The sequence below is a fragment of the Nycticebus coucang genome, chromosome 4 (genome assembly GCF_027406575.1).
Source record: "Nycticebus coucang isolate mNycCou1 chromosome 4, mNycCou1.pri, whole genome shotgun sequence".
NCBI classification, from domain to species: domain Eukaryota; kingdom Metazoa; phylum Chordata; class Mammalia; order Primates; family Lorisidae; genus Nycticebus; species Nycticebus coucang.
In genome coordinates, this window is record NC_069783.1 from 52,322,649 (window position 1) to 52,337,238 (window position 14,590).

At 36.6% G+C, this 14,590-nt stretch overlaps 1 protein-coding gene across 6 annotated transcripts in view; it reads right to left on the reverse strand.

The window, feature by feature from the left end:
* ASB3 (ankyrin repeat and SOCS box containing 3) overlaps positions 1-14,590 on the reverse strand; it is a 128,667-nt gene that overhangs the window by 83,441 nt on the left and 30,636 nt on the right. For all 6 annotated transcript variants that reach the window (XM_053589920.1, XM_053589918.1, XM_053589914.1 and 3 more), the window contains exons 2-3: positions 12,979-13,187; positions 5,388-5,546 (exon numbers count right to left, since the gene is read on the reverse strand). In XM_053589920.1, coding sequence (XP_053445895.1) covers positions 5,388-5,546; positions 12,979-13,174 — 355 coding nt within the window. In that variant the 5' untranslated portion in view covers positions 13,175-13,187. The remainder of the gene's footprint in view (positions 1-5,387; positions 5,547-12,978; positions 13,188-14,590) is intronic.

Genomic DNA, 14,590 nt, shown 5'->3' on the forward strand with positions numbered 1-14,590 from the left:
ATAATCATACCCCACATACCACTAATATCAATGACTTTTCCAGTGGCCTAGGAACTTCCCATAGCTCTGTATGCATTTACAACTATCCCTTAATCCTCTAGTTTTTCTGGTTTTATATTCTGTAGCCTCTAACAGACAAGGTAGTAACTGAGACACACCAGAACAGATCCTACAATATGCAAGGAGTGTAGCTTCCCTTCCAGAGGGGAACAAAATACCCCAAACAACACACTCCAAATTTTCAGTTTTGAAACATAAATCTACATATGGGAAAGGAAGCTTTGCTAGATGTACAGCCCACCTTTCTCACTTTAAGTTCAGTTGTTCTAGCTACTCTTCCTTAACTAGATATTATTATCTGTAGTCTGAGGCAAACCTTGAAGTGTTCTGGATTTTGTTTTAATAAAAGAATCTCTCCCACTAAAGACTGAAGCATAGATTACCATACAGTTATTTAAAAGAGATAGAAAGATACAGGTAAGCAAGGTAGATCGCTGAAGTTGGTCATAATACCTACAGGGCAGCAAAGAAAATGGAGCCCAGAAAACTTAACTGAAGAATCGTATGTCCATTCTTCTATACCATACTCGTAAAAAAGCTAAGGCTTTTATTTTCTCTTTCTTTTCCTTTTCAAAAATATCCTACTACCCTCCTAACAAGGACATAATGCAATTGACATAGTACTTGAGTATTTAAAAGTACTATGTGTTGCCCTTTTCTTTGGGCTTAAATCACCTGCTATTAGCCAATACAAAGCATAATTAGAATGGTAAATGTGCTGCTAAAGAAACTAAATAAAGCCTATTATTAAAAATAAGTGATTTAAAGCTATTCACTGGTTTGAATTATCTGAGCAGCTCTTTCTTTGTTAACATAAAAAATTGCAAGTTAACTATATCCTAAAATATAACCCTCTAATAATTCTGCATTGCTAATTTCCTTCAAATACTTACATAAGTAAGCACAATACTGAATTTCATAAATGGTACTTTAATAATATTATTATAAAACTGTAAACTAAGTGACCAAAAGAACAATTCTCAAATAGTCCCATGGAAAATTAATGCTCCTTGAGGAATTTCTAAGTGTTACACAAACAAAAAGAATACATTTCAAAGTGCTATATTGAACAAATGTTTTATGAGAGGTCTTATCAGAAACCTTCATTCTTTTGTTCAACAATTTACTGAACATTCAGGCACAGATCTGAGTTTGAGAGTTACAATAGTAAGTCATTAATGGTACATATTTCACAGTGAACAAGATGACTAAAATTCCTTGCTCTGGTGGAATATTCTTTTTAGTGCCTTCGCTTGGTTAATCAACAAGGGAACAAATAAATAAAATACCCACAGTCAGAGACAGAGGTATGAAGACACTAAAATGGGATAATGTAAAAAGTACAGTGGACACTTCAAACTGGGTGGACACAGTAAAGTACACGGATAATGTTTTCATGTTTCTCTATACAGGGGGATATGGCACACAGTCCTTCCCAAACACATGGATTAGGAAACTTTTTGTCAATGAATATGCATTGACCAATTCACTGAATCGGTTCAGGAAATGCTTTTCTACCTCAAACACTAAAAACAGCAAGATCAAGATTCATATATAGCCTGTCTTTTTACCAGCTCCTCATCTGTAAAAGTAGAAATAATAGCTACATAACCACAATGAAAATTAAATGATCTAATTCATGTAAAATACCCCACAAGGACTTTCAAGTCAATAAATGTTATTGTTACTTCTTTTTTTCTTTTTAGAGACAGGGTCTCACTCTGTCACCCAGTGGCACAGTCATGACTCACTGCAGCCTCAAATACCTGGGCTCACGTGATCCTCCTGCTTCAGTTTCCTAAGTAGCTAGGGGTATAGGTACACAACACTACACTCAGCTAGTTGGTTTATTTTTTAATTTTTTGTAGAGACAGGATCTTTCTATATTGCCCAGGCTGGTTTCAAATTCCCAGCCTCAAGCTATCATCTCACCAAAGTGCTGGGATCATAGGCATGAGCCACTGTGCCCAGACCTACTACTAACTACTAATACAGTCCTCTGCAGATGAAGTTTTCCTCTTTCATTCAAGGGTAACTGACTTTTCCCTTCTTTTAAAATCTTGAACTTATAAATTCACTTTATTTTTTACTCTTCTATATAGAAGATTCTTTGAAGACAGCAAATAGAATAGAATAGAAACCACACATAGCTAAACCTTAATAAATGCTTACTCTGTATTTGTACAGAATATCCAAAGTGCGATAAATGTAGATGTGGGGGAAAAAAGAAACTTGATATAAAAAAAGGAATTACCCCTCTAGAAAACTCAAACCTTATTACACCAAAGGCACCAACAAACATCTATATAATAACACTTTTCATACTTCCAAAGTACTTTCATAAATTAATATTACCAGTACTGGCTCATATTCTTCCTAAGATGTGCTAAGATACCATGTCACTTTTGAGGTATTTTCCCAGAAATGCACACCCTGAACCTAATAAAGAAGAAATATCAGACATACCCAAATTGGAAGATACTCTACAAAATAAAATGTGAAGTCATAAAAAACTGAAAAACTGCTCCAAACTAAAGAAGGCTAAATGGACATGACGACTAAATGTGACAAGTAATCCTGAATCGATCCTGGATCAACAATTTCTTTTTCTTTTGCTACAAATGACATTAGTGGAACTATTAGAAAAATTGAAGAAAGTCTACAGATTGGGCAGCACCTGTGGGTCAGTGGGTAGGGCTCCAGCCCCATATACCGAGGGTGGAGGGTTTGAATCCCACCCCTGGCCAAACTGCAACAAAAAAAATAGTCAGGTATTGTGGCAGGCACCTATAGTCCCAACTACTCGGGAGGCTGAAGCAAGAGAATCGCCTAAGCCCAGGAGTTGGAGGTTGCTATGAGCTGTGACACCACGGCACTCTACCCAGGGCAATAAAGTGAGATTCTGTCTCTTAAAAAAAAAAAAAAAAAAGAACGAAAGAAAGTCTATAGATTAAATAATAGTACTGCATTAATGTTAACATCCTGATTTTGATCACTGTACGATTGCTATATAAGAGAATTTTATTGCTTTTAGGAAATTCACACTAATGTATTTATAGCTAATGGGGCATTATATCTACAATTTAATCTCAATGGGTTCAGAAAAAATAACACATGGATAAATATAAAGAAAAAAAATAAACCTGGGCATGGTGGCTCACGCCTGTAATTCTAGCACTATGGATTGCTTGCGCTCAGGAGTTTGAGATCCTATCTATAAAAAATAGCTGGCATTGTGGCAGGCACCTATAGTCCTAGCTATTCAGGAGGCTGAGGCAAGAGGATCATTTGAGCCCAAAAGTTTGTGGTTGCTGTGAGCTATGACTCCATGGCACTACTCAGAAGGCAACAAAGTGAGACTCTGAAGAAATTAAATGATAAGACAAACATGGCAAAAGAACAAAATTTGGGTGAAAGGTATATAGGAATCTTTTGCACTGATACTATTTCCTTAAGTTTGAAATTATTTCAAAAAACATCAAAACAGAAAAGTAATGTTAAAAAAGGAAAAGAAAGATGGAAAATAGTCATAGAAAAGATGCTCAATAATACTGGCAATTAGGTAAATGCAAATTAAAAACACAGTTGCGTTACCACTAACCCCCTATTGGAATGAACTAAAATGTAAAAGGGAGGGGCAGTGCCTGTGGCTCGAAAGAGTAGGGCGCCGGCCCCATATGCCAGAGGTGGTGAGTTCAAACCCAGCCCCGGCCAGAAACTGCATATAATAACAATAATAATAATAATAAAATAAAATGTAAAAGGGAAAAAGAAAAAACTGGTAATGCCCAGTGTTGGCAAGGATGTGGAGCAAATGATACTCTCAAACTTTACTGAAGAAAATGCCAACTGGTAGAAAGAAACTCCCAACTTATTTTTTAAAATTAAATATACACTTGCCATATTTCACAGCAATCCTAAGTATTGTATTAACCCAAGGAAAATGAAAACTTGTATTCACACAAAACCTGAATGCATATGTTTATATCAGACTTATTCACAATCACCAAACACTGAAAACAACTCAAATGTCCTTCAATTGATGAATGGATAAACTGTAGTATAGCTATACTGCAACGCTTTCAGCAATAAAAAGGAATGGATTACTGATACATGCAAAAATACAGATGAATCTCAAAAGCATTATGCTAGTAAAAGAAGTCAGTCTCAAAGATTACATAGACCATATTATTCCAAATACATACATGACACTGCAAAAAATAAATGTCAGAGATGAGAATAAATCAGTATCCATAAGGGGTGGTGCTGGAGGGGTGAAGGTTGATGAAAAATAGGTACCATGACGAAATTTGGGGAAATGATAAAATGGTTCTACATCTTGAGCAGCACCTGTAGCTATGAGGCCACGGCACTCTGCTGAGGGTGACACAATTGTCTCAAAAAAAAAAAAAAAAGGCTCTACATCTTGATTACTGAATTATAGAATTTTATGTATATATCAAAATTCATGTAACTACATATTAAAAAGTAATTTTTACTGTGAATATTTTTTTAAATAAATATTTTTAAGTTCACAAGAAAAAAGTACTCATCTCATTTTATTCCCAGCCCAATGGCAAAGACTGTGGTAGGTACTATTAGTCTCATTTTATATGTGAGGAAACTGAAGTATACAGTAAATGAATATACAAATTACATGTGGCAGGACCCAAACCGTAGTCTAGATACACTGATTCCATTCTAAATGTTTTACTCTCTTCATTTCCTGTTTTCCACTAAACTTTATGGGATACAACATCCCTGAAGACAAACAGGATAAGAGGGAGGAAGGGAGGGGAAAAAAGAAAATAAAGACTGTTATTGGAAGTGTGTCATACAGGATTTGGCTGTCATCCTTAAGGAATTAAAAGAGTTTTAAATAATGAGGTTTGAAAAGTGATCCATATAGGCAATAAATTAACAAGCATTAAAGGATTAGTTGGTGATTTCTTCCATAAAAGCTTCTTAATGTCTTAATGCTAAGGAAAAAGAAAAAGCAAATATAAAACATTCACAGGTAACCTTGTAACTATTGCTACAATTTAAGAAACACCTGGTCTTCAGAAACAATTATGGTGACTACAATTCAGAACAGATTTTGCAACTTTAAATAAACACGTAAAGTCTCATATGCTACTACCCAAGGGTAGAAAATAAGAATGAAACCTTTAAAAATACCTTTTCAGTTTCAAAAGCAAAGAAGCAGTGAAATAACATTTTCAAAAAGAACATACTGTAAGTACAACAGCTCAGGAAGAAATTAAGCTTAATTTAACAAAATAAAAAATAAAAAAAATTATATCTGTAGCAGAAATAGAATACATCACCTAAAAACAATGGTGTGGTTTCTTCTAAAGTAGTTGTATTAGGATCTGCCCCAGCTTCTAAAAGAATCTGTACACTCCTCCAATGTCCTTGACTGGCAGCAAGATGTAACGCACAGAAGCCTTCAAAAGTCTTTGCCTTGATGTAGTTTTCAGATGAATCTATAGAAGAATAAAAACCCATCAACTAGAAGACACTGCCTCTATTTCTTAGGCTTAAAAAGCAAAGATCCCAAGAGAAATTTAATGAAATATTAAGATGTAAGTAATTTACAAATGAGAGATCTCACAGTTTAGAACTCTCTAGAACAGTGGTTCTCAACCTTCCTAATGCTGTGACCCTTTAATACAATTCCTCATGCTGTGGTGACTCCCAACCATAAAATTATTTTCGTTGCTACTTCATAACTGTAATTTTGCTACTGTTACGAATCGTAATGTAAATATCTGATATTTACATTATGATGAAACAATGTATTTTCATTGTTACAAAGGGGTTGCGACCCACAGGTTGCAAACTGCTGCTCTAGAAAATCAAAAAAAATTTCTCCAGAGATCCAGCTCTTTGGTATCTCACTACACAAATCCTGCCCATTCACTCTCATTCTCTCGTCTCTAATTTTTGATGGGTGAAGGAAAGAGAGTGCCAGGTGTTGAAAGGTAACATTAAAGCAAGATCTGAGGAAGATACAGTGCCAAAGATTTGCTTAACTAAAATTTCTTGAAATATTAATAAATTTTATTTTTTTCTAAGTTTCTATAAGGGACATGGTCTTATATTATTCATCATTACTTCCTTGTGTTCAACTAATAATGAAGGCAGTTTTATGTACTCCTTTGCTAATAATTAATGAAGATTAATAGTCTAATAATTAGATTAGATTATAGTCTAATAATTAATGAAGATTGCACTTCTCAAAGAATAAATGCATTTCCATGAAACCAAACAGTGGCATACAATTTCCAAGGAATTTGTGAGTTAACTTAAGGTTTCTGATGCGTATTTGTTTATTTAAAAAAACCTCAACATTCTGGTAACATTCAAATTATATAAATAACACCTCCATCAAAATTTTGGAAACTGCAGAGCAAAAAATAATATTGAGGGGGGCTTTCTTTTTTTTTTTTTTTTGCCTTTATCAGCTAAAAGTTTTCTTTTTTTTTTTTTTTATTGTTGGGGATTCATTGAGGGTACAATAAGCCAGGTTACACTGATTGCAATTGTTAGGTAAGAGAGGGACTTTCTTACCTTTCCAAAACAATAAAAGTCTACGCCCCTAACACGACAGGCTCTAAAGAGATAAAGGTTATTTCTTTCTTTCTTTTTTTTTTTTTAATTGAGATAGAGTGTCATTTTGTCACCCTCGGTAAAGTACCATAGCATCATACCTCAGAGCAACCTCAAACTCTTGGGCTCAAGTGATTCTCTTGCCACAGCCTCCCTAGTAGCTGGGACTACAGGGGCCCACCATAATGCCCGACTATTTTTTTTTGTTTAGCAGGCCCAAGCTGGGTTCACACCCACCAGCCCCGGAGTATGTGGTAAGCACCCTAACCACTGAGTTACAGGCTCCCGTGAGGAAGGTATTTCTGAGAGTAGTATTGAATAAAGCAGACTAATTTCCCCTAAAAAAAAAAACTTCTAAAAATATTATTTTTTAAAATGCTACAATTGAAATTAATGCTCTTGACTAAATAGTCATCTACTTTAAATAATTCTGGTAATTGTAACACACTGATGAAACATGTAAACTAAACTGTAGTGTTCAAATAACAGTTTATACATACATATATTCAAAGCAAATAGCCTTAAACTTTACAGCATGCACAACAACTGAACAGTAAGACAGGGTCGTCATATTTTTTTTAAATTGCATATCACAGTGTTTCAGAGATTAGTCAGAAATTAATGTTTATTCACATCGGTCAGAGATTAGTCAGCATGACTCTTATTTTCAGTATTAGACTTAGTTTTTTGTTGTTGGCTTTTTGTTTTTTGGGGGTTTTTTGTGACAGAGTCTTACTCCAGCACCCTGGGTAGAATGCCATGGCATTATCATAGCTCACAGCAACTTCAAACTTTTGGGCTCAAGAGATCCTCTTAGCTCAGCCTCCCAAGTAGCTGAGACTACAGGCAAACATCGCAACACCCAATTTTTCTATTTTTAGTAGAGATGGGGTCTCATACTTGCTCAGGCTTGTCTCAAACTCCTGAGCTCAATGGATCCACTGGCCTCAGTCTTCCAAAACACTAGGATTACAGGCATGAGCCACTATACCTGGCCAAACTTACAGTTTTGTGAACAAAAATACTATGAATGTACAGATATGTATAACTGATACAATTCCTAAATGGGAAATTTGAATATTATAAAGGTGCTGATTCTTCCCAAAACAATTAATAAATTTAATACAATTCTAATCAAAATGCCAGTAGAGCTGTTCGTTAGTAAAGTAACTCAAATTGATGAGACTGGGATAATGCAGAGAAGACTAACAAAGAATTTAGGGAAAAAAAGACAAACACGAGGGGAGCCTAGACTTACTACACATTAAACCATGTCTTTAATTTAGAAAAAGTAAAATAATGTGGTCCTGGTAGAAATGCAGAGAAAAGGGTGCCCATCAGGGAGAAGAAGAGTCCATCCACACAGTGACAAGAGACCAAGAGGAAAAAAAAGCTGGAAGATAAGTGAACTAGACTAGGGCAGCGCCTGTGGCTCAAAGGAGTAGGGTGCTGGCCCCATATGCCGGAGTGGTAGGTTCAAACCCAGCCCCAGCCAAAACTGAAAAAAAAAAAAAAAAAAGAGAGAGAGAGAGACCTAGACTAGTGTTGCATTACAGAAGTTCAAAAAAAAAAACAAAAAATGAGGGTATGTCAAAGCCAAGCACCATAGCTTATACCTGTAATTGAGCCTAACGAAGATGAACCCCTACCCCAAGATAGGGTGATACACAATGGGTCTGGTAAAAGGGCCTATTTTCAGGGACAGAGGGAAGGAGGAGGGTGATCTTTGGCTGTTGCTGCTGTTTATGAAAAGTCTGTTATTACTATTTTTATTTATATTAAAGTTTTGTTTCATTTTTTAAATAAAATCAAATAAGCAGGAAGACCCTACCTCTAGAAAAAGAATTTGCTTGCTCTGCACAACTTGAAAAAAAATTGCTGGACACAGTGTCATGCACCCATAGTCCCAGCTACACTGGAAGGTGATGTAGGAGGCTCCTTTGAACCAGGAATTTGAGGATGAATAACAGAGACATCCCTTTCCTATCAGGGAAGTGATGAGAAATACTGAAGGTAATTTACTGCTAACTTGAGATCTTGAAAAATTTTATCTATGGGGAAAAAAAATATATTTAGGAAACTTTAAAACCACTGGACCAGGAAGATAACATTTAGAGTTATATTTAAGATGCAATCCCAGATCTGTAGTTTTTTGGGCAAATTACTTAAAACTCTCTAAGGCTCAAGGTTCCATAACAGTGAAACAAGGATAAAATAGCTGGCCCTACCCTCAAGGGGTTCAACAAAAATCTGTATGATTTGAATATTTGTAAAACACAAAGGCAGATAGATACTTAACCATTACAATATTTATGTACTATTACAGCTGTTAAAAATTTGGTAAAGTTGGGCAGCAGCGCCTGTGGCTCAGGGTGGCAGGTTTGAACCCAGCCCCGGCCCAACAAAACAAAATAGCCAGGCGTTATGGTGGGAGCCCGTAGTCCCAGCTCAGGAGGCTGAGGCAAGAGAATCACCTAAGCCCAAGAGCTGGTCCATCAAGCACCACCCTCTCACTCTCTTCCTTTCCCTACAGGAGGGCTTCTTGAAAGAAACAGCTCATTACACTCACTCTTTTTAATGCCTTAATCTTTATTTACTCTCAATGGAAGGCAAAGTGGTTTCTGCTTCTCATCTTCTTACTGAAACTTTAAATGGCAAGCATATTAAAGACTTCCTACTAGACAAACACAATGAGAGCTTCAGATCTTTCATAACAACTTGTGAGTTCTTTCCTAGCTATACTTCAAGGATCAGGATCATCACAGCTGGACCAACGCCAGTCACTGATGCCTGTGCAGTAATGACAAGAGTTGACTTAAACACTCTGCCAATGGATACCACACCCTAAGTTTGCTGATACAAAGTGTCTTTTAACTTACAAATGATAAACTTGCTTAGTACTTCTTTTAAGAGAGGCAGTGATGGGTAGTAGACTGCTAAGGCTTTTTTTTCTTTTTTTTTTTGCAAACTTCTAACAGGCAAAGCAAAACCACATGGTTTCCAGGAGAAGAGACAGATTAAATATCAAGATCACAACATTTTCTCCACAGCTGAGCTAGAATTTGATGAAGCCACACAAATTTAGTATGTGCCAATAACAAGGATGACAAATGTCAATTTTAGGTATTTATATAGTCAGACCATTTACACAATTTATATCATCTTGTGTTTTATTTAGTAACACTAAATGATCAGACAACTCTTAGGAGAGACTTCATCATGCATACAAGATGCAGAGAAGTCAGTGGAAAGGAAGACATTTAAAGGCATTAAAAGAAATCAAACACCATATGAAAAGTAATAAAAGACAGGAGAGGCTTGATGCCCATAGCTTAGTGGTTAGGGTGCCGGCCACATACACAGAGGCTGGCAGGTTCAAACCCAGCCGGGCCTGCTAAACAACAATGACAACTGCAACAAAAAAAGAGCCAGGTGTTGTGGTGGGCGCCTGTAGTACCAGCTACTTGGGAGGCTGAGGCAAGAAAATTGCTTAAGCCCAAGAGTTTGAGGTTGTTGTGAGCTGTGACACCACAGTACTCTAAAGGGCAACATAGTGAAACTTTGTCTCAAAAAAGAAAAAAAAAAACAGGAGAAAACGTAAAATATCCGAAACACATATAACAGTGAAGGCTTAATATTCAGAATACACATGCAACTCTTTAAAAATGAAGTCAGTCTAGAATGCCCAAAGAGAAATCCTGCCTGGGAATAAAATCAATACAGGGCAAAGTACAGCTGAAACAAAGGGAGACCCAGAGTTTTAATGACATTGCTTTGAACACTGAACTCCAGCAATGCCTAAACAGACCACCACAGACTCAGCATTTACATGAGCGACTATATTCCCTTTCTTTGTTTAAGCTTTTTGAACTAAATTACTTTTACTCACTACTGAGAGCCCTAATTAACACAGCATACAATTTACCAGTATCTATCAATATTTTAACCCGGCATATGTGATGATTTATTTTGTATGTTAACTTGACTGAGTTAAAGATGCCCAGATAGCTGCTAATATATAATTTCTGGATGCCTCTGTGGAAATAATTATGGAAGAGATTAGTATTTCAATCAGTAGACTGAGTAAGAAAGATCCACCCTCATCAATGTGGACAGGCATTATCCAATCCATTCAAAGCCTGATAGAACAAAAACACAGAAGAATTCATGCTTTCTTCTTGAGCTAGAACATCCATATTCTCTCTCCTGATCTTGAACATTGGAGCTCCTGGTTCTCAGGCCTTTGGCCTCAGTTTGAGAGTCAGGTCTTACTACACACTTATATATCTCTCTACATATATACCTATAGAGAATATATATCTAGTTGATTCTGTTTCTCTGAAGAACCCTAACGTATTGACCCACCAATTTCACTTCTAAAATTTCATCGCAGAGAAATGCTCAACCATGTGCACAAAGATACATATATAAGGATGTTCACTGAAGCACTGATGCCTCATTCTAATCTGACTTAAAATCTCATGGAGTTTTGAAAATTAGTTCCAACTTTAAGAATACTACAGAAAACAACCAAACTCTCAGAAGACGAAGCCCAAAAATGTCACCATCTCCTAAAATAATTCCTTTGGCTGCTTCCTCGGCCTCTGCAAACCCTACTTCCTACTTCCTGACTCCTACTCTAATACTTTTGTATGCACTACCCATAAATTAGACTTATCCAGTTTACTTCACGATGATGATCACTAATAAAAATACAGGGAGAAAATTTTATTTGACCATTTATATCAACTATTCACATAACTAACTATGTGCTGTCTTAACCTCCAAAAACATCAAGCTCAAAAAAGAATGGTCACTAATGATGAAGTTGAAATTTTAAATTTCTAAAAGAAAAAAATGAATAAATAAAATTTCTAAAAGAATATACAGTCATCCCTCTGTATCCATGAGTTCTGCATCCAAGGATTCAAACAACAGGGATGAAAAATACAGCATGTGCAAGATGCAGAACCTCCAAATCCAGAGGGCCAACTTTTAGTATCCATGCATACAACACATAAACAATTCTTTGCTACCCATGGGGCAAACTGAGAGACTTGAACATTTTCAGATTTTGGTAACCACAAGGGTTCTGGAACCATTTTTAACAGATAACAAAGGATAATTTTATAGGTGAACCTGAAAAGCCAATTTAAATGCTTTTAGTCAAAAGCTTGCTCAAGTTTACTCAGCAGAAAAACAAACAAAAAGAAAAAAAAAAGTAACACAACAACACTATTCTGATGTGGGAAAGAGATGTAACAGCATATTGGGAATAAATTTTTAACTGGAAAAGAAGATTCAGATTCATGCCTTTGTCACTAGATAGTTGAGAACTCAAGCTTTATAGTTAATTTCAAACAAATTCTGAAAACCTAGCAGGAGGATCGCTTGAGCCCAGGAGTTCAAGAACAGCCTGGGTAACATGGCAAGACCTCTGTCTCTACAACAATATTTTCCTTTTTTTTTTTTTTTTGGAAACAGAGTCTCAAGCTGTCACCCTGGGTAAAGTGCCGTGGCATCAAAGCAACCTCCAACTCCTGGGCTTAAGCGATTCTCTTGCCTCAACCTCCCAAGTAGCTGGGACTACAGGCGCCCACCACAATGCCCAGCTAATTTTTTTTGTTGTTATTGCCATTATCATTGTTGTTTTAGCTGGCCTGGGCCGGCTTCGAACCCACCACCCTCAGTGTATGTAGCCGGCACCCTGCTGACTGAGCTATGGGCACCACCAACAAAATTTGTTTTTAATTAGCAGGTGTAGTGACACACACCAGCAGTCCCAGTTACTTGGGAGGTTAAGCTGGAAGGATTGCCTGGACCCAGGAATTTGAGGCTGCAGTAAGCTATGACTAAGTCACTATATACTAGCCTGAGCAACGGAGCAAGACCCTGTCTCTTAAAAAAAAGAAAAAGACTTAGTCAAACAAAACACTCACATCCTCAATTTCAGTTAACACTGTTCCTTTTGTTTGGAAAAAAAGGAAAGAATAAATGTGACTAATAATTACCAAATGCTTAAATTCAAAGAGCAGGTTACCTCTGCCACATCATCTAGCTCAGTCAATAAAGAGACTAGGCATAATACTTCCATATAAAGAATAACGCTTATGTACGGACATCCAGCTGGAACACCATACTAATTAGATCCAAGGTGGGCGATCTTACTATCCTTAACAAGTAAGTCTAGGCAGTCGTTTTACAGTCACAGAAAGGGAAAAGAATTACAACTATGTATTATCATCATTTTACGTTTTATTAAGCCAGTTCATAGGTATAGCCTCCCATACCTTGAATTTACCTTACCTGCATGAATTAACATCTGCAAACATTCTATAGAGTTGTGATAAGCTGCTTCATGAATTGGCATCCATCCCCTGTTATCAGCAACATCAACACTACGGCCCTTTTTGAGTAGTTTCCTTAAGACTTTAACATTGCCTTCCCTGGCAGCAAGTCCAACTGCAGAGCACGTGTCCGAGTAGGCCTCTGTAAAATCCATTCTTCTTAGTAGTCTACAAATGAAGGTAGAAAGATAACATTGTCAATAAAACAACACTGTACTCCTGGAGATTAGCAGATCACAGTAGGCCTGACTTCTCTCTCACAAGTGCTGAGGAAGAGACCACAGTAGCAACAGCAACTATCATGCCATAGCCTCTGCTGAAGCCTAAATCAGGAAAGTCCCTCTGTCTAGCAAATAAGGATTCCTTGGAACGTTCTTATTACAAATATCAAAGAACTTCTTAAATGTTCTCTTTCCTCCTCTGGAAACATCTCAGCAGTTCTTGCCAACAGGCTTCTGCTCTTGTTCATATCCCACCAAAATGCATTCTTTGGTGCTCTGTTGAGATCTAAAGGCCTCTAGTTAATCCCCAATGTATGATCTATTGTAGAGAAGTGGCCATTTAACTACCACCAATGTTCAGCCTCAATATAGCCCTCTACAGGAAATCCAAAAGGGCTAGAAAAGGAACAAAGGACATTTACTGAGAAAAACAAAGATAATCATTCTAGTTTTTCTGCACCTGCCAGTCCTTTCCAGAGGGGGCTAAACACTCAGGTTCTCTATGCAGGATGAAATAGTGCATTTGACTGAATATACTGAAACCACCATAAAGAGATGAGCCCAGCTTTCCTACACAAGCCCAGGAAGTTCTTCACATTACTGCCCTCAGCAGGATCATCATTTCCCTTTCAAGTTTATGTCAAGTTCTCATGGAAAGTCCACTATAGATTTCATATACAACTCTCTCACAAAGACAATTAGACATATTAAACACAGTGACACTATGAAGCAGGTTGGATACAGAATAGACATCCGATGACTTAACTACTGTTAATTTTCTTAGATGTGATAATGACTTTGTGGTTACTAAAATGTCCTTATTTTAAGACATGTGTACAAATAGTTAAAAGTAAAATGTCATGATACATACAACTTACTTCAAATGTTTTAGATCAGTGGTTCTCAACCTTCTTAATGCCATGACCCTTTAATACAGTTCCTCATGTTGTGGTGACTCCCAACCATAAAATTATTTTCATTGCCACATTTCGTTGCAGCATTAGGAAGGTTCAGAACCACTGTTTTGGATTAAGATGTATATATAAAAAGAAGTAAAGCAAATGCAGCAAAATGGTAATTACTGGATTTAGACAAAGGGTATATAAATGGTCATTCCACTCTTTTCTTTTGGTTTTCTGTATGTTTGAAATTTTTCAAAGGGGGGAGGGAGTAGTAACCATGTCAGATAATGTAAACCTATACCCTGAAGAAAATATAAAAAGATCTGGTTATTCTTAAACTAAGTTTTTCTTTGTAGCAGCCTCTTGTTTCTTCTTCTTTTTTTTTTTTTTGAGACAAAGTCTCATTTTGTCGCCCTCGGTAGAGTGCCGTGGATCCACAGCTCACAGC